At 40.3% G+C, this 27,393-nt stretch overlaps 3 protein-coding genes across 5 annotated transcripts in view; 2 read left to right on the top strand and 1 right to left on the bottom strand.

Moving 5' to 3' along the window:
- The window catches only part of LOC131241130 (protein transport protein SEC24 A-like), a 42,429-nt gene extending 31,162 nt beyond the window's left edge, over positions 1-11,267 (top strand). For all 3 annotated transcript variants that reach the window (XM_058239805.1, XM_058239803.1, XM_058239804.1), the window contains exons 5-15: positions 3,349-3,539; positions 3,813-3,920; positions 4,084-4,287; positions 4,447-4,678; positions 4,930-5,079; positions 5,200-5,356; positions 8,588-8,715; positions 8,811-9,133; positions 9,280-9,477; positions 10,301-10,538; positions 10,874-11,267. In XM_058239805.1, coding sequence (XP_058095788.1) covers positions 3,349-3,539; positions 3,813-3,920; positions 4,084-4,287; positions 4,447-4,678; positions 4,930-5,079; positions 5,200-5,356; positions 8,588-8,715; positions 8,811-9,133; positions 9,280-9,477; positions 10,301-10,534 — 1,925 coding nt within the window. In that variant the 3' untranslated portion in view covers positions 10,535-10,538; positions 10,874-11,267. The remainder of the gene's footprint in view (positions 1-3,348; positions 3,540-3,812; positions 3,921-4,083; positions 4,288-4,446; positions 4,679-4,929; positions 5,080-5,199; positions 5,357-8,587; positions 8,716-8,810; positions 9,134-9,279; positions 9,478-10,300; positions 10,539-10,873) is intronic.
- Positions 11,268-14,724: 3,457 nt separating this feature from the next.
- LOC131238752 (signaling peptide TAXIMIN 2) lies at positions 14,725-15,674 on the top strand. The gene is made up of 2 exons (XM_058236360.1): positions 14,725-15,086; positions 15,302-15,674. Exons 1-2 carry the CDS (start codon positions 14,989-14,991, stop codon positions 15,423-15,425), a joined length of 222 nt encoding a protein of 73 aa, XP_058092343.1. The 5' UTR covers positions 14,725-14,988; the 3' UTR covers positions 15,426-15,674.
- Positions 15,675-17,800: 2,126 nt separating this feature from the next.
- LOC131241128 (mediator of RNA polymerase II transcription subunit 15a) lies at positions 17,801-26,295 on the bottom strand. The gene is made up of 3 exons (XM_058239802.1): positions 26,061-26,295; positions 19,556-19,667; positions 17,801-18,103 (listed from the first exon to the last, which is right to left on the bottom strand). The coding sequence occupies exons 1-3, from the start codon at positions 26,153-26,155 to the stop codon at positions 18,017-18,019; spliced, it is 294 nt and encodes a 97-aa protein (XP_058095785.1). The 5' UTR covers positions 26,156-26,295; the 3' UTR covers positions 17,801-18,016.
- Between the last annotated feature and the right edge of the window lie 1,098 nt (positions 26,296-27,393).

Raw genomic sequence — 27,393 nt, 5'->3', positions numbered from 1 at the left:
GGAACGTGAGATGCTCCAGAAACCTACATGACTGGGAATGCCCAGAATATGTGGACCTCCTTGAACTCATCTCTAAAGCAGCGCCAGAAAGATCTTCTTCTGACAGGATCATTTGGTCCAGCGATAAAAGTAGCAAATTCATGGTCAGATCTTTCTATACCCTTCTCGCCTCCTCTCTCCTTCTATCATATCCTTCTACGCCGTTCCTTTGGAAATATTCGGCTCCCCCTAAATTCATTTGTTTTGGCTAGTGGTGGGGAAAAACAGAATTCTAATGGTTGATAATTTGAAGAAAAGACGCATGCAGCTCGTGAACATATGCCTCTGTTGCATGAATGACGAGGAATCTGTGGACCATCTCTTAATTCACTGCCCCTTTGTATCCTACATTTGGGCAGATTTCTGCTATCGATTTAAAATCAATCGGTGCAATCCTAATTCTTCAAGCAATTTTCTAATGGCCTGGCATGGAGTGAAAATAGGCAAGCAAAGAACTCGTCTTTGGAGATTGTCTATCCTTGCGATTTGTGGGCAGTCTGGGAAGAAAGAAACGATAGATGCTTCAACGACATTTCCGCTTCGCCTCGAACTGTTAGCTTTAGAGCTAAAACGCTAATTTTTGAATGGGTAGGGTTTGTAAATATTCTCAATGGTTATGATCTCTCATTTCTAGGTTGCTAGGTCCTTTGCTATCTCAGCAGTGGCCTTCTTTCTTTTCGTACGTTTTTCTCTTCTTAATATATTTCCAGTTATCCTTTTAAAAAAAAAAAATCGATTTTCTTCGAATTCAAAATTGAAATCTTAATCCCAAGATTTTTCGAATACAATTATATATATATTAGAATCAAATAACTAACTTGAGAAAATTAGATCATACTTGGAATCTGACAATATGCGTTGATCCAATGTCAATGATGGTCCTCCAACCCAAGAGGTCTGTCCCATATCTGTCCCAATACCTGAGATATCTAGATAGCCCAAGGAATTTCCTCTGTTAGGTGCCAACGAATCCCACAATCATCCACAAGGATGGACCACACAGAGATAGAGAAGATGCGAAAAAGGATGAAAAACTCTTTTGCTCCCTCTACATACTTTTCTCTCCCTTCTCTAATTCACACGCCCAATGGAAAATGGTGTCTAGGGCTTCTCGTATCAATTCCTTTGAGATATGATCAAATCAATAAGAAGGAAGTTAGGGTTTCAGGGGAATACCAGTATGATACTTCACCCTACCCACAAATTTGTAACCTAGGGAAGTGTGTTGATCCGCCTCAACTATACATATACTCATGATCTAATCCCTCCACTGCCATGGCCATCCACTAATGATCATATCTTATGCTAATCACGTGAACCATTAGATTTGGACCATCAAATTATCATCAAGTGTGATCAAAGCAGTTTTAATGGTTAAAACAAAACTTCAACGGTTATAAACTTTTGAAAAACCAATTAAAACAATTAGAGTGTTGGGCCCAACGGAAAAATCACTTGATGATTCCTCGATTTATCCAGATCAAAGCCATAAACATATTCTTAGACAAACCGGTGGATCCCTTGTTGGACCGTGCAAGAATCAACAACTCCTGATGAAAGTACTTAGCTACAGCCAGTTTATTGGCCCCTGCATGGACCTCGTATGAAGAGCCAAAGTGGATCGATCAAGATTGTGACCCTTACATGTCCTCAGGTCCAAGGAATAATCATCTTTCATGCATCAAGTCCTGATCTCATGATCACAATCCAGGCTAATGGGCTCCTAGGTTGTTGACTTGATCTCGATCCAACAATTAAGTGACTAAAGATCTAAACTTGGATCATTTGTTCGTGGCACACTCACACTCTTGTGCAAGATAAGGGTAAGGCATAAACCCACACCAAGTCGGTTCCTGGTGGTGGAGATTGTCCATCCTGACCCAAGTTAGTCCTCTCACACAAGACGACCGTATATCTCATGAACTGATGTCCACAAGTGTGTTCCATGCACCTGTGATGGTCATGTCTAACAGGGTACTGAGATCCATGGACCATGACTCTCCTAGGTCAATGACCGTTGTGTCCAATCTCAAGTTCCCATGGATCGATGGAGGAATCACTCCTCAACAAACCCATAATGAAGATTCAAGGCAACTCTATACACTGAGGATCAATAGGGTGTCTACCAAGGACTCATGGTCATCATGATCTACAGTTGAGATCGCCTTAATCACATCCACACGATTAATTGATTAGAGCTGACATTGGCTTTTTAGGGCACTGGCTTCAACACTCCCCCCTGTATCCTTTTGGGCCTTCCCCTTTCCCTTTTAGAGCCTTCAACTTGATCCCTACTCAGTCCTTCTAATGTGTGCAGTTCTTTGTCTCTATTGCACAAGGCCAAACCATCTGTCTACTTTCCCTATCTTATTACCTATTGGTGCTACTCTAGAGTTCCCTCTAATGCATTCATATCTAATTCTATCCTCATCTTGCCACTCATCCATCTCAACACCCTCATTTCAGCTATGCACATCCCATGAACACGTTGTTCTTCAACCACCCAAGATTATGTCCATAAAGCATGGGTGGTCTTATAGGCATTATATAAAATTTCCCATTCAGTTTGATTGGGACGTGGTGAATGGTGATCATATAAAACCAGAGGCATGTCTCCACTTCTTCCACCCAACTTGGGTTCTGTGAGTAACATCCTTCTCAAGCTCTCCCATGAATCATTAACCCAAGATATTAAAAATGGTCATTTTGGGGCACTTCTTGGTCAACAATCTTAACTAATTCCTCTTTTACACAATTTTTTATTATAATAAATAGTGAAATATTATTACTGACATCTGTCTATGTTGAAGATGTGCAAGTGCCAAATCACTTGATTTTGATTCTGTCATGGATTCACTTGAAAAGAATGTTGGTCTAGAGAAGAAAAGATGACCTTGAACTTGAGATTCTGAAGGACATTGATATCTGCTACAATCCATTAATCCGCACTTCAATCTAATCTTCTTCTTCTTCTTCTTCTTCTTTTGCGATTTACTATTGAAAGGAATCTCACAACCTCAAATCCCTTAGTATCATGTGTGATTCATGTTGGTTGAAATGTTCCGACTCAGTTGAAATGTCTTGAAATGCATCTGAGTTCTATTGTTTGGGGTGATTTTAAACCATGGTAGAGAGCTTTTATCATATATGTTTTATCTTATGGATTTAATTGAATGAACAATTAGCAGTATTTTTGGAGCTAAAAATGCGAGCAACATTGCTTGAAATTCTGGTTGGTTTTCTTTGATTGATATCCTTATTCCTCTGTTGCAAGATACATGTGCTAATCCAATTAAACTTTCATTTCAGTTCCTGGTGATTATTTCTCCCTTTTGGATGCAAGTGGTAGAAGGTGTGATGCAGATCAACGACCTGAGCTTACAAAGGGTAGTGTAGAATTTGTTGCTCCGACTGAGTATATGGTGCGGCCTCCAATGCCGCCTCTATATTTCTTCCTCATTGATGTATCGTCATCTGCTGTTAGAAGTGGGATGCTTGAGGTAATCATCTTAAACTTTTAAGGCATGTCTGGATTTTGGACCACCCTTATGTACACCTGGACTTTTGGCAAACCTTTGTTCCCTGTTCACAATTAGTTGGAGAGTGTGAGCATGTGATGCCCTTTCTTCTTCTTCTTCTGCTTTTTATTTTTTATTTTTTTATTTATTTTTATTTTTTTATTTTATAAAATTGGAAAAATGTTGTTTTTGGTTCTAATTGTGTTTTGTTTGGAATAACTTCAGTTTATGTTTTCTTTTGATATTCTTTGACAGATAGTGGCCAAGACCATCAAGTCTTGTTTGGATGAGCTGCCTGGCTTCCCTAGGACACAGATTGGATTCATAACTTTTGACAGCACTCTACATTTTTATAATATGAAGGCATGTTATTCTTTATACTGAACCATCTGAACTTAGATTGTTGTTTGTTACTTGATTACATGGGAATATTGCACCTCAACCTCAATTTCACCCAAGCTGATTGATAAACATATGCTTAGATGTAGCAACCATATTATTAATTTATAGCTTTTGTCTGTTGCAGTCATCTTTGACTCAGCCTCAGATGATGGTGGTGTCAGATCTGGATGACATATTTGTACCTTTGCCAGATGATCTCCTAGTCAACTTGTCTGAATCTAGAAGTGTGGTGGACACATTTTTGGATAGCTTGCCTTCCATGTTTCAGGACAATGTTAATATAGAATCTGCTTTCGGGCCTGCACTTAAAGCGGCATTCATGGTTATGGTGTGTTTCTCTATAGCTATTATTATTATTATTATTTTTACTTATTGACCATTTCTGAGAGTTATTTAAATACTTCGTCACCAAGTTTCCTTGATGCATTTTGGTGTCCATTTGGTTGTTGAATTACCCTACCCTCTACTGCGGCTGCTCTGTCTACAGAGTCGACTTGGAGGAAAGTTACTGATCTTTCAGACCACTCTACCGTCTCTTGGTATTGGTCGCCTAAAGTTACGTGGAGATGATCTTCGTGTTTATGGAACGGATAAAGAACATATGTTGAGATTACCAGAAGAACCATTTTATAAGCAAATGGCTGCTGATCTTACAAAATGCCAGATTGGGGTGAACTTATATGTTTTCAGTGACAAGTATTCGGATATAGCTTCACTAGGTACATTTTTTAAAATATTATTATTATTATTATTATTTTGGAAGGTAATGCAACTTTTATGAAGAAAGCCAAACAGCAAGAAAATTATGTTAAGCTATCCTACTCAACCCAATTACTGAGGTTGGTGGCTAGGAAGCAATTAACCCATTCAAGAACACTAGCCTTTACCATTTTTTATTATATTAGCAGCAGGCTAGTTTAATCTTTATGGTGCTGATCTTATCCTTAACATTTTTTTGGGGGGGTTTCAGGAACTCTTGCAAAATATACCGGTGGCCAGGTATATTATTATCCATCTTTTCAAGGGGATGTTCACAAAGAGAAGCTCAGGCATGACTTGGCCCGGGATCTCACGAGGGAGACTGCTTGGGAGGCTGTGATGCGCATCCGATGTGGAAAAGGTGTATGGTTAATATACATGTTTTTCAATGCCTGGACATCTTGATCTTTTAGTACCTGCGGAAAGACAGCAGCTTATGTTACTGGGATATTGATGGAGTTTTTATTTTTTGACTTTTCAGGGGTCCGGTTTACCACTTATCATGGGCACTTTATGTTAAGGTCTACAGATTTATTGGCTCTTCCAGCTGTTGACAGTGATAAAGCCTTTGCATTGCAGTTATCTCTAGAAGAAACTTTATTGACAACTCAGACTGTATATTTTCAAGTTGCTCTGTTGTATCCTTCACTTACTGAGATAGCTAATAGTGGATTGGGGACACAGTTTGGTCGTAGAATTTGTTCAAGTGTTACCCATAGTATGTGTTTCCTTTCCCCAACTTAGAAAGTTATAGTATATCTGGGTTACACTCTTCCTTCAACCTATTCAATGCTTGAACCATATTGTAACTTCTTAATCACAAGAGACTACATTGTAGAAACTCTAACTTATTTATTTAACTGAAAATAACACGAATATATATATATATATATATATATATATATATATATATATATATATATATATATATAAGATGGGAGATCTATAGAGATCCGGAGATATCATAATAGATACACATCTTAAGATAAAAGAAAATATTCTAATCTAGAAGATTACCCCAATCTACTGTAGTCTCTTCCCCCTCCCCCTCCCCCTCCCCCTCCCATCTCTCCCCTTTCTTTCAATTCAAGGTGATTTGGAAGGAGTAAAGGTACGATGAACATTTATTTAAAAGCAAAAGAAAAGTGAAACTGTAGCATGAGGTGATGAAATGACACGTAGCATGAGGCAAGCAAGCACTTTTGATGATTTCTAGGATGTGTACCATTAGCACTTCTAAGAACTAGCGATTGACCAATTGCCACTTTCAGTGGCCTCGTTTTTTTTTCAGTGGATACACACTTCTGGTGGCTGGAAGTTCAACTGTTGTTCTTCTGATGGTTCTAGATATTCCAATACTAAAGAAAAAAAATTCGATCCACATGCTTGGCACAAATGAAGTCCAATCCATATGCTTGACACAAACAAGTCTGGTCCATCTGCTCAGCAAAAGAGCAAGAAACACATCTCATCAAAACGTACGATATGGAGAAGACGCATTGTCAAAGGTGATACAGAGGTGGTGATTGATCGACGAGAGACTAGTACAAAAATCGATGAGAAAGCGACCAAATCTGCTTTTCAGGAACTCGAAGATGATAAAACCACATGGAAAACCATTTCTTTGGTGGCCCGAGGACCAAACTGCCCTGGAAACTCCCAGATCTCAGATCCAATTCACCACTCCCACAAACTGGACCCATCACTCCATCTACCCAGCGCTCGCATGGAACTCTTGCAAATCCAATTCCACCAGAATCAAAGCTGAAAACTGCCCCGGAAAGAAGATATCTGATGGCGGTGCGATGAAAATCGGGTGCTGGAATGCAGTAGGGTCGGAGCTGTGATGGGTGCAGATCATGGAAGAAGCAAAGTCTGGTGGTGATGAATGGCGGAAGGGCAGTATATTACTACTGATTTGGACAGAGGCACTGCAAATGGCAGTTTGCAATGAAGATCCGATGTAGGTCGGTGGTGCACGCAGTATAACAGGCAGAGTGGATTCCGTTGAAGACAACGGGTTCGGGAGTTGAGATCAATGGTGCTGGAGAAGATGACAGGGGGATTTTACCGTAGAGATATGGGGCTTCTTTTGGATTGACATGAGATGACTACCAGATTTTCGGTTGCCTTGTGCTTGATTTTTCCAGTATGAGATGGCTGCTCTAATCTGTTAAGGCTGCTGGATGGCAGTGTGGTAGGGGTGTTGTGGCGACAGCAGAGGTAGAGATCTGATTGAATGAAGGGGCCAACAGATTGTCAGATCTGTTGCCAGTGATGAATCGATGCTCAAGGGCAATGCTTGGCGATGGTACCACTGTTGTACAATGGTGGAGGGGGCAGATTGCATATGTTTAGGTACGGTGGCCATGCGGCTGCTGCCGGCGAGAAGGAAGCGGGACAACATGAAGCCGGAGGAGCAGAAGCGGCATTGATTATGCTGGCATGGAGGAGGAAGCAGTGGTTCTTCAGGATATTAGGGTCACCGGTGTCAGATTCTGGGGGCGGCCATTGCAATGGGATTGGGGTTGTGTGGCAGTGCAGGGGGTAGCAGCGGCAGTGTGACGGACAGATTTCGTGCGGCGGCGATGACGATAGTTGTTATAGCATGCGGCGGGAAGCTGTCCTCGAGCAGTGGTTATAGAAAGCCAGAGAAGAAATGGTGAAGAAAGAGAGAGATGGGACTTGGGTTTTATCCCATCTTTGACACCATGCTAATCACAAGAGACTACATTGTTGAAACTGCAACTTATTTCACTAAAAATAACACGAATATATAGAAGAGATGGGAGATTTGGAGACATCCTAACAGATAAATATCTTAAAATAAAAGTTAATATTGTAATCTAAACGATTACCCTAATCTACTCTAACAGAACTATTTGTTACCTCTCGTGCTTCCATATGCAGGTGAGCCAATTTTTGGATCTTTATACATTCTTTATCTCGAATTAGATCCTATGCATGTGTGTGTGTGTGTGTGTGTGTGTGTGTGTGTGTGTGTGTGTGCACGTTTTAAACAGGTTGGATGTCATACACATCATGTGGGTCCCACTATCATCGTAGTTGTTTTTAAGATATAGGCGCTGCCACATGAGCATAGTTCCTGATAAAATGCCTTCTATCATCTATGTTGAGGCGCTTCTTATTGTTTTATGTGTGTGTGTGTGGCAATTGCACCAGCCATGTAAAGGAAGGGCTGATGTCAGGTAGGCAGCCAGTCATCAGACATTTTCCAAACTACCATGAGAAGCTGACCCCAGTCACTGGCGCTGGAGCATAGTTCTTGAGAAAATGGCTTCTACCATCTATATTGAGTGCACTTCTTTTGTTGTCAACTCTAACCAGTACCAACTAGCAACTACTCCAGCTGGTCAGCAGCCCGGGTAAAGGAGGGTTACCAAGCACGAGAAGCCAGCCGCAAATAGCTGGGACAAGGCTATGGAGATTATGATGACGCATCCACACTCTCACACAGGTCCGTTCCCACTGGTGACTCCTGGTCATGTGCATATTGCAGATACATTTTCTGCTGTTAGTTAACCAGTTTACATGTTAGTAAGGATATTGCAAGGCCCGTATAATGGGAAATGATAGTGTATTTTATGTCAATTCAATCTTGTCCTGGTTCCTGTGAAGTGTTTAATTTCCCATTTCAGCTTTTCTTATAAATTTATTTCCTTATCATATATCTCTCCATTTTGTATCTTTTTGTCTCATTGCTGTTTTTGGAAAATAGTTCACACTCCTGGTTCCTGATATGCCAAGTTGCCAGCTAAACATGATGCTCTTTGAATTGGAGGATCTGCATATGAAATGAAACATCCCCTTGCTTTACTATAAACATTAGTTTCCTTAGCCAGTAAAAGATACACCTCATCTTCTGGGGAAAGGCGTATCAGAGTCCATACTGCAGCAGCACCTGTGGTCGCAGATCTTGGAGAGATGTACCGCCAGGCTGACACGGGAGCCATTGTCTCTGTGTTGAGTAGACTCGGTATGATCAACATCCCTTATGATAGCTTTTAGAACTGTGATGTTCCGTCATTAGCAGGTTCTCTAGTCTCTTCTAACAAAACCAATAATCTGCAGCAATTGAGAAAACATTGTCCCATAAGCTTGAAGATGCTCGCCACACCGTGCAGCTAAGGATTGTGAAGGCCCTCAGAGAATATCGGAACCTCTATGCTGTTCAGCACCGGTTGAGTGGCAGGATGATATATCCAGAATCACTGAAATTCTTACCTCTGTATGGACTAGCATTGTGTAAATCTATTCCCATCCGTGGAGGATATGCTGATGCTCAACTTGACGAGCGGTGTGCTGCTGGTTTCAATATGATGGTTTTGCCTGTTAAAAGATTATTGAAGCTTCTCTATCCCAGTTTGATGCGGCTTGATGAGTACCTTGTAAGGGTATGTGAGCTTGTTGCATGTATCAATGTTCCCGAGGTTCTTAGTGTGTGCATTTGTGTGCGTGTATGTGTGATAAACTAAAGTAAAAGTATTTGGATTGATGATTGGTTGTCGACTTCCACTACAAAACTGTCTCATGCTTGCAGGCTCCAGTAGCTGATGCTGATGATTTTAGGAACTTCTTAAAGCGGTTGCCTTTGACTGCTGGGAGCTTAGACCCTAAAGGCCTTTATATTTACGATGATGGATTTCGCTTCATTATTTGGTTCGGCAAAATGCTATCTCTTGATATCACTGCCAATTTACTTGGGGTAGATTCATCTGGGTATCCTGAGCTGTCCAAGGTAATAGGTCCTCCATGACAACCTTAAAATTTCTGATGTCAAGTTCACTCTGTATTTCGGTTGCCAAACAGTTACATTGTGGTTTAGCCTTTTGTGTGACGGGTTTTTCTTTTTCTTCTTTTTAGTCTTTTTTCATTTATGGACATAAAAATTTCAAAGCGCATTAACACTGTATGAGATAGATGAACCCTAAATGCTTTGCATCTACAAACAAACAGTCAACCTAATACTTACACAGATAATAGAGGGGAAAAAGAAGTCTAGCTATGTTTGCAGTTAGGGGTGCTACTCGGGCAGCTTGAGTTGGGTTGAGGGTCAACCCGACCTCTAGAGGACCCCAACCCAAGGTGTCCAACTTGAACCCAACCCAAATACATGTGATTTTTCCCAACCTAATCCGACCAGAATTTCCTCAACCCAAACACAACCCTAATTCAAATCGGGTTTTGGTGTTTTCCAACCCAAACCCAAACCCAACCTGAGGACCTTGACAACCTGAGCCCTATCTGCAGTAGAAGATAGGACTATAGGAATTTAGATCCCTTTGGAACCTCATTGCCTACCAGACCCTTGGCGTTGTTTTGTTATGCATAATTTCTCTTATATTGCATGAGTATGAGTTATCCAATCCTATTAAGAGACTTTGTCGAATTTGCAGAATTGAAAGAACCATGCCTAGCTGGCCTCCTCATCAATTCTCTGTCTTTCGAACCCACCTCACCGATAGGAAGCATTGGCTATACCCGCATGACGAAGTCTTTTGGACTGAAATCCGGACTTCTATGCTATACAAATAATCCATTTGTTTTGTTCTGTATTGCAGTTTATCCTTCCTGAGCTCGACAACGGAGTGTCAAGAAAGCTAATGGGGATTCTGAAAAGATTGAGGGAGAGTGACCCTTCATCATATCAGTTGTGCCATCTCGTGAGACAAGCCGAGCAGCCAAGGGAAGGTTTGTTGCTATTTGCCAATCTGATTGAGGACCAGATTGGGGGTGCTGGTGGCTATATTGATTGGATCCAGCAAATACACCGCCAAGTCCAGCAAAGTGCTTAAACAGGTAATGGCTCTTTATTTTATGAGGAAATACACAATTTTGAATTAAGCTTGTCTTCACCTTCTCTTCTGGGTCCCATAGTAGGCCCCATGATCATTGGGGGACCCAACGTGCATACCACTGCCTGTAAATGTTCATTTTCATAAGATGGCAAGGATCTGACAGTCGAGACATTTTGGGTGAGACCCCCCATAATGGGACCTGCCAGTTCCACATCCCAGGTTTGCTGAAAGAGGGTGGGACCCCCCTCCATGCACCACCGGGCCAAGCAAAAAGGTATGTTGTTTCTGTGGATCGTGCATCATGTAACTCTCTTTTTTCTTACTTACCTTTCGCAGATGACATTGTATACTGTGGCCCGCTGGTTAGACTGAAAGGCATTGGATGCTATCACCTGAAGTGGTGGTCCGTCGGCTTTGGATCAAGTAGCAAAAGTAGCCCTACCTTGTCATGACTTCTGTTTGTGATGTTTGAGTCAGGGTTAGTATGAAGTTTACATTGGGTTTCTTGTGTTGATCCCCTAAATTAAATTAAGAATAAGTAGGTCTCTGTTATCTTTCTATTTATGAGGAATTCCCCTTTCTTTTTCTTTTTCTCAGATATATAAATTTTGTTTTGTGGTTTCCATTGCCGCCAGTGTGCAATTTGTTGAATCATAAAATAAGGATTGAATCAGATATTGATCTTGTGGGGTCTGTGGCCATTCGACGGCTAATTCTCCATTCTTACAAATTCCATGCCCCCAATCTCCATTCCGATAGATTTTCTTGTCGAATTCATTTATAACATATAAAACACTATTGATTTTCTTGTCGAATATTGATAAGCCTGGCAAACTATTATTATTATTATTTATTTATTTATTTTGGGGGGTGGGGGGTAAATTGTGACCCACTTATTTATGACAATTGATCAGACTATTTTTTTTTTTTTTTTAAACACTTGGCAAACAATACCTTAAATTAAACTTGAGTAAATTGTTGAAATCATTGTCGCAAAATACTAGTCCCAAAATCAAATTGGTGGGACAATCCTAAACTTCGATATGTAGACACTTGTTTGTTGAAATGGAACTGTTGTATATTTTTCACTTTTAATTGTCTAAAAACTGTTCAGCAATCTAATACATGGATAATCAAGCAAGCTTACTGTTTGGATCATTCTACATTTAATCTGGGGCCCCAAATTTTGGATGTTTTATATTTTAATTACTTGTACTCCACTTGTGCAATTTCATTGTGATCGTTTTAAAAATTTACTCACGTGATGGACTAAAAATAAATGAAAAGGGTTGTTTTTAAGTTTTTTTTATTATCTAAAATTGCATGCTAGCATGTTATATTTATGTCTTTCTCCAGTGGTGTATGCATACGTGTATAAATTTTTTAATCTAAAATCATAAATGGACACTTGAAATAGCAAAAAGTTATTTATATTTTCAAAATTCACATGACTGGGATGTAAAAAGGCCCATCAGCCCAGCCCGACCCCTTGGGCTTTAAAGCGGCATTTTAAATTTTAAATTGAAACCGTTCCCCACGTTTCACGAGGGAAAAGTCAATTAGGCAAAAGGGGGTTGCTAGATGGACTGGGCCCCACTATGGTGTTTATGTAAAATCCACCCTGAGGTGTGGCACCCCATTTTACACCTACGACCCAAGACTCAAAACTCCGTCCTGTCCGTGTTTCAAGTGGACCTCACGATTGGAAAAAATGTACAGGGTAAAATTCACCCTCCAACCTGTATCCCTTTATGGGGTCCACCTTAATAACTTGCATTATGTTTGGCACTCAGTGCTAAGTTTTGTTGTGGTATCTGATGGCTGGAGTGGATTTTATTTAATAATCACGGTGTACCTTGTAAATATCAATGGTGGACATCTCTCTCACTTTTTCTGTTGGTGTGGCTCACTTGAATCATGGGTCAGCCTGATGTTTTATTCATGGGCCTAACTTAAGATGGCACATCTAACAGTTGAAATGGATCTCAAAGACATATCAGGGTTGGCCCCCAAAAAATAGAGGGCCATCTTAGGATAGCTTTTTTTGGTACACAGCACCACAGCACGAACACAGCAATCATTATTTAACATGACTTTTGTGCAAGGGGATGGGCAGCTTGAGTAGGCCCCACCTTGGTGTTGATCCAAGATTTACCCCGACTATCAGGTGTGTCGCATCATATGGCATGCCTAGTTTCAAAAATCAACCTCATCCATTTTTCAAGTGGACCACATACTGGAAATAGTATAAGGGCACAATCAACCTCCAAACTGTTTCCCTGCCCACCTGTTTAATTAATGAGCCTGATACCTGGTCTTCAGCCCTAAGCTTTTGTGTGTTATCTAATAGTTGGAGTTGATTTTATACTATTATTATGGTGGGCCCTGTAAATATCCAAGGTGTACATACATAACTCACTTTTTCCCTTGATATGGCCAACTTAAACCACTGGTCAATCTAATATTTTTGCCACCGGCCCAGCGTAACTTTACATATCTAATGGTCGGAGTGGATCACACATACACATCAGGATAGGCTCTAAAAAATAAAAGGTGGTGTCCACGGGAGAGTTAATTTAGGTACCGGCACAACATAACATAACCACGCATTGCCATGACTTCTGGGAAAACGGATGGGTAGCTTGGGTGGGACCCACCTTGGTGTTGATCTAAGATCCACTCCGATCATCAGGTGTGGTAAGCCATGCTAGGCTTATTGCCCAAAAATCAGCTTTATCTGTTTTTCTAGTGGACCACAAGATTGAAAATAATTTACAGGATATGCTCACCCTCCAAACTTTTTCCGTTCAGGTGGCTCACCTTATTAACTTATGGGCCTGATTTTTTTTAAAAAATAAAAAATAAAAAAATCCATCACGTTGCAGAGGAAAGGACTCGGGGTACTTAGCTAGAGACGGACGGTTATGTCAGGGGCTCTGTGTGAGGCCCACAGTGATCTATTTGTTTTATCCACTCCTCTCATCTATTTTGACACATCATTTTAGGGCATATGTCCAAAAAGAAGACAGATTAAAGGCTCAAGTGCAGTGCACTACATCACATGAAGAAGTGGGGATTTAAATCCAATTATTATTTTATTTTTAATCTCTTGTCTTAAAATACTCTGTCAAACTAGATGGATGGCACAGATAAAATATATATAGATCACAGTGGACCCCACAGAGCCCCTGACACGAAACCGTCCCGGTCCGGGCCCACTCATATTAGCACATGAGCCAAAAACGGGCAGATCCAAAATTCAACGGCCCGCACGACATGAAACCGTGGGTAGGGAAATGCCTACCGTTGAAACCTACCTGGATCCACCGTGAGGTTTATATGCCATCCATACCCTTCATAAGGTTATTCCACTGTGATGAACTGAAAACACAAAAGTATTAGCCTGTTACAAAACTTCTTTGGCCCAAGGAATATTTCAACGGTGAAGTTCAATCCTCCCTGCTTCCTGTCATGTCGGCCACTTTAGTTTGTATCTGCTTCATTCCTCGGCCCTTGTCCTGACATGATCCGGCAAAACGGATGGATCGTGCGGATTTCTCACAAACTTCAAGGTGGGCCCCACCTAGTTTTCCTGCTAAAGGCTTTCGCAGGCAATCCGCGTCCCATGGGAAACGCATATGCTAGGTCAGATCAATGGTCAATGCCTGTCCATTCAAGTGGAACACAGCGGCAGCACAGATCATGTCTGTGTGACACAAGCTCCTATCCAACAGAACCTTCGTGGAACAGATTCACCCGTCCATCAGTCACGCTAGCTCGTGTTAAGAGGGTAACCCAAAACTTACTTAGATCCAAAATTCAAGTGGGCCACTCCAAAGGAAGATGCGAACGCCCATTGAAACCTCCCTGTGGCCATCACTATGTTAACATGCCATCCAAACCGTTCATAAGGTGAGCCCCACCATGATTAGGGAAAACATACAATATCAACTTGATCCATAACTTCCATGGACCGAAGAACGCCTCAATTGTGCGCATCTCCATCCAGGCCGTTTCCTGTGGCGTGCAAACCACACTGGACGGACTGGATGTCAATCATACACGATTATGGGCCCCACAAAACATTATAGGTGATTCGGATCCTCAATTCTACGCGCTTTGTCTTTCGTAGAATTCAAGACCATATGAAAGACGGAAGTTTCCGAGTCCTTACGTTACCACCAAACCTAGCCAAGGTCAAAAACAAACAACCCAAGAAAATTACCATATTATCCCTATAGTCTTTAAATTGAATGAGGCCGTCCAAGGGTGTTTTGGTGAACTACAGAAGCGCAGATTCGTCAACGTTTAAAAATTAAAACCGCGTGGCCAAAATAGGGAACCTTTCGAACAAAGCACCGCTTTAAAATAAAACGGTTAGATATCTCCTCACATACACCGAAACCACCCTGTGTAAACCGAGAAGACGGAGAAGACAAAGAAGAAGAGCAATGGAAGACTGCAGACCGTTGGGCTTCTTGATTGGTCTACCCTTCGCTCTTGTGGCATTGATCTTGGCCCTTTTGGGTGCAGTTATATGGGTCCTCGGGTTAGTATCTTTCTCATAAACATTATACACCATTCTTTCCATGTATATTCTATCATCTACCATTGATTTTCTGAAAGAATTCTAATTGTGTATGCACATATACACCATTCTTTCGGTGTATAATCCATCATCCACCATCGATTTCTGAAAGAAACTTGAGATGGGCACTTTCTTATTATTATTATTTTGTTTTCTTTTTTAAATTTTGATTGCAGGACGTTGTTGAGTTGCCTGTGCCCATGTTGCATCTGTTTCGCAGGACTAGCGAATTTCGCAGTCAGTCTTATAAAGCTTCCTGTCAGAGTGATTAGATGGTTCATTTATCAAATCCCTTGTTGAAATTTCTCATGATTTTCAGCTTTCTTTTTTTTTTTTCTCTCCCTTTGAGTTGATTCTTGGAAAGATTTATTTAATTAGTTTTTTAATTGGATCTTTTGTGATTAATTGAATTTTAGACAAGTCTATAATATTATTTGTCCTAGGTTTTGTGGACAATCCAATCTTGTATCAGGAAAATTAGAAGATGGTTGATTTTGGATCTTTAGAAAAAAAATTTCAAGTGTGGCCCACCCTATGATTTGTATCAAATCGAAATTCGAAAGGGTTGATTTTGTTTACTGATTGATTTAGTAAAATAGATGTGAAAGGTTGGTGTATTGACCCAAGAAAAGAAATCTGTCTAAATTAGGGTTGCAAACGGGTCTCCGGTAGTTCTGTTCCAGCCTAATCGATGGGTTGGCGGTTCCTTTATTCAAAATTCGGACTTTTCACTGTCCAATCACGGCCCTTTTGCCACCTACTCGATATCATGTCTTAATAGGATTTTGAAGAAGAGAAAGTGGCTATGGTGGCAATCTTCTACGGAGGTTGGTTATAATCCACTGACGCTGATTAGGTTGTGTGGTGATGTGGCTAGATTTGATTGGTGGGCTGTGCACTGTCAGATATGGGTTGAACATGGCTAAAATGCTCCTTCTTTTTCTTTTTAAAATAGGTTTTTGCCCATCTCTATAGCCCACTTGTTAAATCTCACTACAGTACCACACCAATGTTGAGGATGGTAAGCTCCTCACTTTCAATACCGGGCATTCAACTGTGGTGTGGTGACATGCTGAGATTTGAATGGTGGGCTGTACACATGGCCCAATCCCTTTTTAAATTTTTTTGGCAGAGTATGTACGTTGCCTATCTCGGACAGTCCACCAATCAAATCTTATCACGTCATTGAGAATGGTGAGCTCCTCACCACCCGATCGGCCGTCCCAACATCCCCCAAAGCTATCGAACTGCCCATTCATTTATACAAACAGAGCAACCCATGATGCAAAGATCAGGCCAATTAAATGATCCCAAACCTCCAGTCATTATCATGGGAATAGATGTCAAGATTGAGTGGAGAAACAAAGGTCTGATTATCATCTTGAAACATCTATTTCATATGTCCAATTTGTATTGTCTATGATTTCAAAATAGCACTTTGGCTTGATGAATCTTTGAAACATCTATTCCATTTATCTACGAGTCATTAAAAAAACAAAAACAGATGGTTATAAGGAATTAGCTTCATTCAGAGGGTTAGGATGGTCTAATAGCGTGGATCTTGTACCATGGCATACTCACAGTGCTATTGAATGCACCATCTGGATTGATGCAGGCTTCCAATGTTTCATTCAAAAGATTTGGGGTCGTTCCCATTTCCCATTATCATCGGATCCATAATCACTTTGCCGTAGGACAGGATCAGTGACCAAAACTCACGCAGATGGGACAATCCTAACCATCTCCAACAATAGCCTATAAAACAGGCGGTCAAGATTGTTTATGGATAATAAATCCAATAACATCTCAAACACATCCTTCATCCGACGCTCATCATGAATTTCTATGGTACAGTGGGGCCCATTTTGATCAGATGGTACCGTACGATGGAACCACTTTTGATCAGATAGCTATGGGAGTCTTGGAAAATGGGATGGATAGGATCGTCTGATGGGTGGGATTCTTGGAGCTGATTTTTGTAGTGAGGCTTGCGAAGCCCAAAAGCGGCGTATAGCCCCGTTCATGTACACGCCAGATCATGTGCAAACATGGCATAGCGTGCAAGATCTTGGCTTCTCATTACGTGTGCCGCAATGTCCGGTTCATATGGCCCAAAAATAGGTCGGTTCACTCCTAATATGGAACAATTGGACAACCAGAAAAATAGCCATCTCAACCATATGTTTGTTTCGCATAAGAAAGTGTGGCCCATGTCATGGAAAGATCAGATCTTCTACACATATTGGCACGTACAATGATGTGTGCACGAGCAGGATTGTAGACTTGCAGGGCCTTGCGGACGTCCACCTCTCATCCTCGAATGTTCCCGTTGATCCAGACCGTCTACTAGAATGGCCGCCTCTTGGACAGGTTACTACTCAAAACCCAATTTTTGGTGCATGAGAAAAGTATGTAACATTGTCTACAACGTGGATGGTCGATATAAATCTAGACGGTATTTTTACCCACTTTTAGGCTAAGATTACATACACCGTCCAATTAATGGGCATTTTAGGCTACCTTTTGCAAGGTTCAGGCCATCCAATCAATCTGGGTTTCAAGCAGTGGTCTCTCTAAGAGATGGCAGTCCTAATGGATGGTCCAGATAAAAAAGTGGATTCGCCAACAAGGGTTGGTGAACTGAAGCTTAACACCATTCACCAATGAAAGGAAGGTTAACAGAAACCCTCACCTCGCTTAAAACATTTAAAAATAAAAATAAAGTTACTGTCTTGATATGTCAAAACAGTAAAATAAACAGAGAATATACAATAATCCAAATGATCCAATAACACACACAAAAATAATAATAAAAAAAAACCAAGGTTTTCCTATGTAGACACGGTCCACTGCACATGGCAACTGGCTTTTAATGCCAGGTAAATAGAGTATTAGTTCGACATTGTTGCGCCGCTGGTCTGAGATTTTGTCTCCTCCATTGTAAGCAGCTTCAGAGATATTTTCCGCAGATAATCAGACTGAAAAATGAGAAATTTAGACAATCACAACCCCCTATATTAGTAAGTTTCATACTAAGGACCTATATAATTAAGGGGGAAAACAATTCTGAGTACTGATGACTACAAATTAAAATCAATTCGGCGATGAACAAGCACGAACAGATTGATTGATCCTATTAGATCAGCAAGCAACAAGTTCTGAACTGTTGTTCTTGAGTTATATTTTCTGTATGTTCTGTAATCATTGAGGGGGGCATTTGGATGCAGTATCAAATAGAATTAAAACAATTCGAATTCACATTAAAGGAATCCGGACCAAATAGTAATTTTGCTACTTCTAAGGGAAACCCAACTGCAACTTGAGCACCACATCCAAGCGATGAATACCAGGAAAATTTGTTAGTTTTTTGTTATTTTCTCTTGATTGAGAGTTCACAATTCAATTCACTTGTGCATCCAAATGCAGCCTGGATGTCGAGAAAAACATAATATGTCGACAAAGATTTTGCTTCAAAGAGTCTACTTCAATGTTCAGCTAAAATTCAAGTTCCAGTCAGAGAGAGGGTGGTACACTTATCAGGAAACATGTGTCAACTATCAATGCATCACAAATCTTAGCACCCTTTCAAAATTCCATCCAAATCCACAAACATCAACAGAAGAAGTCTGATTCTATAAATCTTATGTATGATTGTCTCGTGTGCTGGATTCAATTATTTCTTTATCCCAGGGGGGCTGGTAATGCAAATGGGTACGCAATGGCCAATCTCAAGGTTTTAAATTGGTGTATTGGTTATCATATCATTCACCACCGATACAGCCCCGCACCGCCCTCATGTTGGGCTGTTTTGGTCAATACAAGGCGGTACAGCCATATCATTCATGAGAGGATGGTTTTTCTTCTTCTTTTAACAGTCTAGCATGAGTTGTTTCCCAATCTGGCACACGTCTTCCAAATAATACCCGCTCCTCCCCTTTTAGCTCTAGAATCAATAAGCTCATTTGCAATCAAGGTGCCATCCAGAAAAGGAGATCAGGGGAAAAGGCAATTATCTCAAATGCAAATCTACTGACGGTTCTAGTACCCATTGCAGCGGTTAGGAGACCAGGTCACATGTGATTATGTGGAGCCCACACTTGTTGCCGTTGGGACCCACACGTGTTCAACTGAGGAACACACATGGAACATGAAATCTTCTTACATCAGTTATCAATTGGGATATGGGTCATAACTCTTAAGGTCTTCCATAGTTGTAGTGGGGAGTCCTTTGATCTATCTGGGGGATGCTTTTGGCCTTCTCTCTAGATGATGCCATCTCAACCCTTTCTCCTTGCCATTGAAAGAAAAGGGAGAAGAGTCGTAGGATAAACTGACCAATGTTTTACTTTTTTTTCCAAAGGATAAAGAAAAGAACTAAGAAATGCAAAACCAAAGATACAAACAAAAAGCCCATTGAGGGATGGATGTACCTGGCTTGTGGCAGAAGTATAAATCTTTTCCTCATATCTTACAGCAATTTTCTGGAGTTCAACTAATCCCTCGGGGCTAGTAATTGGTATGTGCCCCTTTAAACCTTCTGTTCTATAGATGTGAAAAGGCAAATATTAACAGGTTATTGAAGAGTTGGAAAAGATTTGTGTCAAAAAGTTCGTTAAGCACGGACACTAATATGGAGCTCTGCTCATCCACATTACACCCACATGTCCAATATGTCACACCTGCACAAGATCTGAGCTTGCCATCAGGTGGGGCACACTGCTAAGACCTTATGGTCTAAAAGTCCAGGCCATTTTACTACTCTGGCAGGCCACACTGAACAAAAGAAATGTACGGCTAGAAAAATTTCCTTTTGTTTTTGTACATCGTGGCCCACCTAATGAGTGCAACAGCCTGATTTTTAAGCCAGAAATCTTATCAGTGAGGTCCACCTGATGGAGGCTGATGTCTCACACGTGTGCCATTTTGGCACATGCTGTGTGTGGGTGGGAAGGACTCCATACACGTAGCCTTAGGAAACCTCAAACCTCCGCATATTATTGACGGGCAAACTCAAGAAACTCATTACTAATGGATAAATCATAAAACAAGAGAAATTATTAATAGTTAGCAAGTTTATCAGCTTTTGCATTAGCTTCATGATAATCGCAAGAGATGCAAGTCATTCATCCCGAGGAGAGATCATAAAAGATGTGATTTTTCCTGTACTTTAGAGTTAAGTCTACAAGGAGGCAGATCAAATCCTCTTAACCATTTGATAGCATTAAAGGAGTGGCTCTTGATTCAAACCGTTGATGATACTAAAGATGATCTTGGCATTAATCCACAAGGCTGGTTAATACCTTGACCTCACATAGCAGCATTGTTCCCATTGGGGCCTGCGAATGCTAAATCAACATGACCACTTTAAGATTTATCTTTGATTTAAAAATATTTAAAATTCATTTCTCTGAGTATATACAGACTTATAATACATGCAGTGTCAATTAGGAGAGAGCTAGGTACCCACATCGGTGCATATTATTCTCTTATGGAAGGCATCTAGCATGAGAAGCACACTACCAGTTTTGTAGAAGTAGGAATAGAATCAGAAACAGTAAAAATTGTTATGCTGATTCTGTGTTTGAATGCTCCATTGAATTGAATTGTGATAATAATTTGATACAGAGTGGAAATTACCAATTTGTGATTACCTTAGTATTCATATTGGGGAAGTTGCTCTTTTGCAGATGTATTATTCCTTTTAATTTCAACTTGAAAGCAATAAAATTGTAATTGATACATAATCCATTAAATTTAATGTACTAACAAAGTTAATTGCAAGATAATAGTTTCTGCCTGATTGAACTCATTATCACAATTAGAATTGACAGTGCATCCAAATAATACACCAGAAACTCGATCTAGTGTATCTGTCACGAAGAATGAAATTTGGGTCTGAATGGATAAAGTGAATCGGTGCGGGAATATCATCGCCTATTTTTCGATCCTCTTAAACAGATCACGTGTGGGAATTTTCAAAAGCTCTAGATGGTTAAGACGGGGGATCCCCTCTTCCCATTTCTCTTTATTATAGTGGTAGAGAACTTGAGTAAGTGATTATGCAAGCCATGGATAGAGATCTCTTGAGGAGATTCATTATTGATGATGCCAATATTAAGTTGTCTCATCTCCAGATTGTTGACAATACGATCATATTCTGCAAAGTACAGGATTTCATCATTTAAGGAATCCTCCATTGTTTTGAAGTTGTATCCGGGCTTCAGCTTGATTTCTCAAGAAGTGTAATAGCACAGAGATAGATTAGGCGGCTCTGACCCTAGGATGTGGGGAGGCTACCGTTCCCATGATATATTTGGGGCTTCCTTTGGAGGCTGATCCTCAGGTTTCTTATGTGGGATCCAGTCCTAGAAAGGGTGGAGAATGACTTTGGGGAAGGGAAGTATTATATTTTTATGGGTCATATCCTCTCCTAAGGCTGCAATTTTTTGTCCCATATGTACTATTTCTCTTTGTTTACAGTTCCTCACAAGGTTGTCAAGAGAGGTTCCAAAGAAATTTTCTCTGGGAAGGGAAGGTAAGTGGAAACAAATGTCATTTGATTAGTTGGGTGTACAGTTGGCAATGCGCCGGGCTTTGGCTAGGCAAAATCAACATTTTTTAATAGACCTGGCCCGAACAGTTCAAAATCCGGGTCTGAACAAGCGCCAGACCTAGTTGGGAGGAAGTACAAAAGCTTGAAGGTGAATAAGGGAATTGGCATTAACAATATTAGGAAAAAAACAACGGTCCTTGTTATCGATGTGGTGGCAGCAATAGAGAGAAGAAAGCATTGTGGAGGAAGATCATTACAAGTATGGTGGAGGACATCCGGGGGTGAACTCTTGGCACTAGAAGAGGAAGAGGCTCGATAGTGTGGAAAAATATCTCGGCTTTCAGTAATGGGGAGAGTGGTGTGGGTAAACCTTTGTTGTAGCATGCAGGAGTCGTATTTAACATTGACATGGGAGATAGAATTAGATTCTAGGAGGATTTGTGGACTGGAAACTCTACTTTGGCTAAATTATAAAGGTTATCTCCTAGGGGGATTCTGATTAAGAAATGCTACCAGTGGGTTGAGAATAAAGTGGTGTGGAACATGCCAATTAGATGGAACCTCCTCAACAATAATATCGTTCTGAATTAGATTTGTTGGGCATCCTCGATGTTGTCTTGATTTGCATGACTGATCACAATGAGAGGATATGGCTCCATGCTTGCTTTTTTTTTGGCCAAGGAATTGTTGAAGGCTTAAGCCAGATGATCCATCTTCGCACCCTAGCATAAAGGTTTGGGGAACTTGGGTGCCTGGGAGCATTCTGTTGGACCACAGAGGCTAATAAGATTGTAACTACTGAAAAAATTAAAAGAAAAGAAAAAACTCAAAAAGGAGGAACCGGGTGCTTGCTTTACACACACACACACAATCAGGAGTCTGTTGATCTCCCCATGCTTCACTATAATTTTTCTAAAGAAATTTGGGCCAATTTCTTTTGGTTGCTTCGGATTGAGTGGCACATCCCTACTTTTGTGTTTGACTGACCATTTGCTGGGTTGGTGTGGAGGGCCATTCCATCAACAGGGAGAGTTTTGCAACAAATGGTTCCTCATGCAACAATGTAGTGAATTTGAAGAATACAACAAAAGAAATTTTGAAGGTGCTTCTCGCCCCAAGGTGAGAATTAAGGCGACAATCAAAGCAAATCTAATTTCTTGTGTCTTATAGCTAAAGAATTTTCTGGTGTTTCTTTCTTGAACCTCTTTAGAAATTGGTGGGGGATTATAAATGACCTTAGTATCACACCTAAGATTAGGGCAATGTGGCACACTGCTCTGACTAACTGCTGGAGGCTGGATGTGGATGGTCCTTCACATGGTAACCTTGGTCAGTCGGGTATAGGAGGAGGCATTGTTCGGGACAAGCTTCAGGTGTCCAAATGGACTTCCTCCAGGCTGATCACTGAAGGAGATTCTAATCATGTCGAGCTAGAGGTCATTCACATGGGCATTAAATTGGTAAAGGATTCCTTCTTTCGTCAGCTTGTGATGGAAGGTGACTTGAAAAATGCTATTTCACGGGCAGCCGGCCAGCCGCTCTATGCCTGGCCTTGTGGAAGAGACACTGAGGTTAGATCCAAAGCCAAGGCATGGCCTATAATTTTTTGCATAGTTCCAAGGGGTGTAAATTCTACTGTGGCCACAGGTGCAACATTGGGTAAAGATCACAGAAAAAAAATCATGGGGAAACGGCACAAACCACTGGCCAAGTGATAGTGATCATAACTAGTGTTTTAAATATCGATGATATCAGCCGATATATTCCACGATATATCTTGTATCCCACCTGTGCGAAACGAAACGCACAAGTAGTGAGATATATCCCACATGTTCGATCCGGTGAGTATTTTTTATTTTCGATCCTTTTTTTTTTTTCCCCTGTAAATCATGTTAAATCGGTGTCAAATTGTTACAAATCCATGATTTTTCATGTTTTGGATTAGAAACTTCGCTTTCGAGATTTTGAGGACATGGGCCGAGTTGCGGAAAATTGAAAAAAGAAAATCCAATTTCCCCCAAATCAGTTGCAATCAATGTTTTAAGTATCGACGATATCAGCCGATATATCTCACGATATATCTTATATCCCACCTGTACGATACGAAAAGCACAAGTAGTGGGATATATCCCACATGTTCGATCTGGTGAGCCTTTTTTATTTTCAATCTTCTTCTTCTTCTCTCTCTCTCTCTCTCTCTCTCTCTCTATAAATCATGTTAAATCAATGTCAAATTGTTACAAATCCATGATTCTTCATGTTTTAGATTAGAAGCTTTGCTTTCAAGATTTTGAGGACTTGGGCCGAGTTGTGAAAAATTGAAAAAAAATAAAAATAATCCAATTTCTCCCAAATCAGTTGCAATCAGTGTTTTAAGTATCGATAATATCAGCCGATATATCCCACGATATATCTTGCATCCCACCTGTGCATACGAAAAGCACAAGTAGTGGGATATATCCCACATGTTTGATCCAGTGAGATTTTTGATTTTCGATCTTTTTTTTCTATAAATCATGTTAAATCAGTGTCAAATTGTTACAAATTCATGATTTTACATGAAAAATCATGCATAGGGTGCTTCGAATTTGAGATTTGGAGGAGATTGGCCGAGTTCTAGAAAATTGAAAAAAAAAATCAAAATTTCTCAATTTCTCGCAAATCAGTTGCAATCTTTGTGTCCAAATATAAAATCAAACATGCATGTAACCTTATCTAGTGATTCTTTTTTTTTTTGCTTTTGAATGTATTGCTTATGTTTCTACACATCTTTTTACATTTATAAGTTATATGAATAGACTTTGAATATACTTGTATCAATTCAGTTAGACAGCGCATAGATTAGGACCCTATACAAAGAAAACGTATTATGTGCACCTGTTTTTTGTAATGTTTTGATTTATAAGTGTGTATTGATGTCTTTTTTAACAATCACTGAAGTTTCATTGAAAAATTTGACCAATTTCCCAACGTTTCCCCATGTTTCCAACAACAACGATACATTACGCAATACGACCGATATATCCCGTGTGATAACCGATACATATTTGTATCCCAAGGGTGCGATATGTAATGCGATACCGATATTTCGAACAATGATCATAACTTCCAAAGCACATAACACCCAAAACTTAAAACACTTCTTATTTCCAATGCATAATAATTTCCATGTGTTCTCTAAGGAGGCCTTATATAGGCTCAAAACGAAAGCAAGAAAGCCCTAATTTATGAAAAAACTAAAATACCCTTGAAAATCACAAAAACCCTTGTGGGCCTTCCTCATCCAAACAGTGTCGGAGTTGCAATTTTAGACTTGTTTGAAAGCTAGCTCAATGGGTCACTAAATGGGCAATATCATGTCATTCTAACATTGTTTGATGCCCAAAAAGTAACCCCTTAAAAGAGTGACCAAAATACAAAAGGGAAATTATCAAATAAGTCATGACTAACCCTAACCCTAAAAACCATAGATATAATGAATTTGAGATCCATTTGATTGATCTCATAAGCCCCACAATGTAAGCTGACCATTGATCTCATGAGATTTATCATCAAACTATGGATCTGGTCCAGGCAATCAAGGCAATATGGATGGTTGGGTCATCAATTCTTTGATCGACCACTTGTTTGCTCTCCTGTTTTTATCAATTTCTATTGCTGACGTGCTTGCTGAAGATGGTTGTGTGAACTAGTATGTCGTTCATTGAGTATCCACACACATGGAGAGAGAAGAAGAAGAAAAAAAGCATCCAAACAAGGGTTGTAGCTATTCAGACACAGTGGTGCTGAATTTAAAGATTGCCATTGAGGTAAGTCTGTGTTTGGATGCCCAATACGATTGAATTGCAATAACTCAATCCAATACGATCATAAATTATTGCTGAATTTAAAGATTCTCACTACGGATCCAGAGACCTCCCTCTCTCATTGAGATTGCATGCACTTAAGAGTTATTACTGGATTTAAAGATTCTCATTGAGGTAAGTTATTGCAATTCAATCGTTTCTTTCAAGAAAAAATACGATTGAATTGCAATAATTCAATCCAAACGGTCTAAACATCATCCGAAACCGAGTCGACTCAGCCTTGGCAGAATCCAAGCCGACTCGGTTTCAGTAGGCAACGAAACGAGTCACCAGAACGGAACGGGACTGAAACGGAACGAACTGGGCCAGTCATGCGGGTTTCAGTCTCATGGATTGTCGCAATCTAAAACAGCTATTTAAAAATGAATAAAATGGAAAAGACCATCCCTGAATACTGAAATTAGAATGGTTTCAGTTCCAATACGAAACACATAGAACTGCAATTAGGGTTTTCGATTCAGTTCAATTGGGCATCCAAACACACCCTAAACAGAAAAGCAAGGGTCGGAAACTCACATCTTATTGACGATCCTTTGTCGAGAAGCATCCAACAACTGGGCCCTCCAATCAGAGCCGTCCATGTTGAAATCCCCTTGATTGTTTCCAGCCATCAAACTCCAAACAAGCAATATCAGGTTTGGGTATCGGAGCACGCCCAAATGCAAAATCCACTCTCTGCCGATATAGGAACTGAGAGCATGCCTGAGGGAGCGGATTCGGTGTTACCCGGGTAACACATTTTAGTGGGTCTTACGCGGAAGCGGATTGGCTAGAGTACCACACACCAGCTATATAGGGTGTATTGACGTAAGCAAGTTCCGTGGGTCCCATCATGAGGTATGTGTTATATCCAAACCGTTCATCCAGTTGGCGAACTCGTCGTAAGGCTTAAAAAGAAAAATAAGACAGATATAACTATCAAGTGGACCACATTGAAAAAAGCAGTAGGGGATTGAACGTATACCATTTAAATCCTGCTGGGGTCACAGAAGTTTTCGATCAATATAAAATTTGTTTTTCCTCTTCATACAGGTCTTTGTGACCTTATGAGCAGATAAAATAGAAAATAAACGTTATGGTGGGTCCTATACATTATCTCTGCTGGTATCTGCGGTGTGGATTTAATCTTTGGATATGATTCATTTTTTGAATAATGCTGTAGAATGATCTCAAAAAATTAGTGAATGGTGAACGGTGTAGATATAATAAATACATCACTGTGGGGCCATGTAACTTTGATCTCCTTCGAACCGTTCGTACGACTCGGAGCTCGAGGAGCGTCGGAGCTCGTCTTCGCACGACACGTACCTACATCAGCTACCACACACCAGCCGATCCATTTCCGTCTTACGCTTGCCGCGTGGGACCCATCTTGATTATTATTATTATTATTTTGTATCCACGCCGTCCCTCCTCCTCCTCCTCCTCCTCCTCCTCTTATTATTATTATTGTTATTATTTTGTATATCCACGCCTTCCCTCCTTTTTTCCATATCATTTCAGGATATGATCTAAAAAATTAATTATATCCAAATATCAGGTGGACCACACCACTGTAAACAGTAGTGAATAACCATTAAAAGCATTTTATAGGCGACAAAGGTTCTGATATATTTTTCCCTTCATCTAGGTTTGATGGAAAGGAAACATTACGGTGGGCCCTACAAAATGTGTAATGGTGGGCGTTCGATCACCGCTGTTTCCTGTCGCATGAATTATGATCCACCTGAGATTTCGATCATATTAATTTTTGAGAACTCGTTCTAAACTAGGCTGGAAAAAGGGATGGACGGCGTGGATATAGAATAAATTCATCAAGGTGGGCCCCACGGTAACACCTAATCCGTTT

This window comes from Magnolia sinica, chromosome 3 (assembly GCF_029962835.1).
Source record: "Magnolia sinica isolate HGM2019 chromosome 3, MsV1, whole genome shotgun sequence".
Classification (NCBI taxonomy): Eukaryota; Viridiplantae; Streptophyta; class Magnoliopsida; order Magnoliales; family Magnoliaceae; genus Magnolia; species Magnolia sinica.
This window is presented reverse-complemented; position numbering and strand designations above follow the sequence as displayed.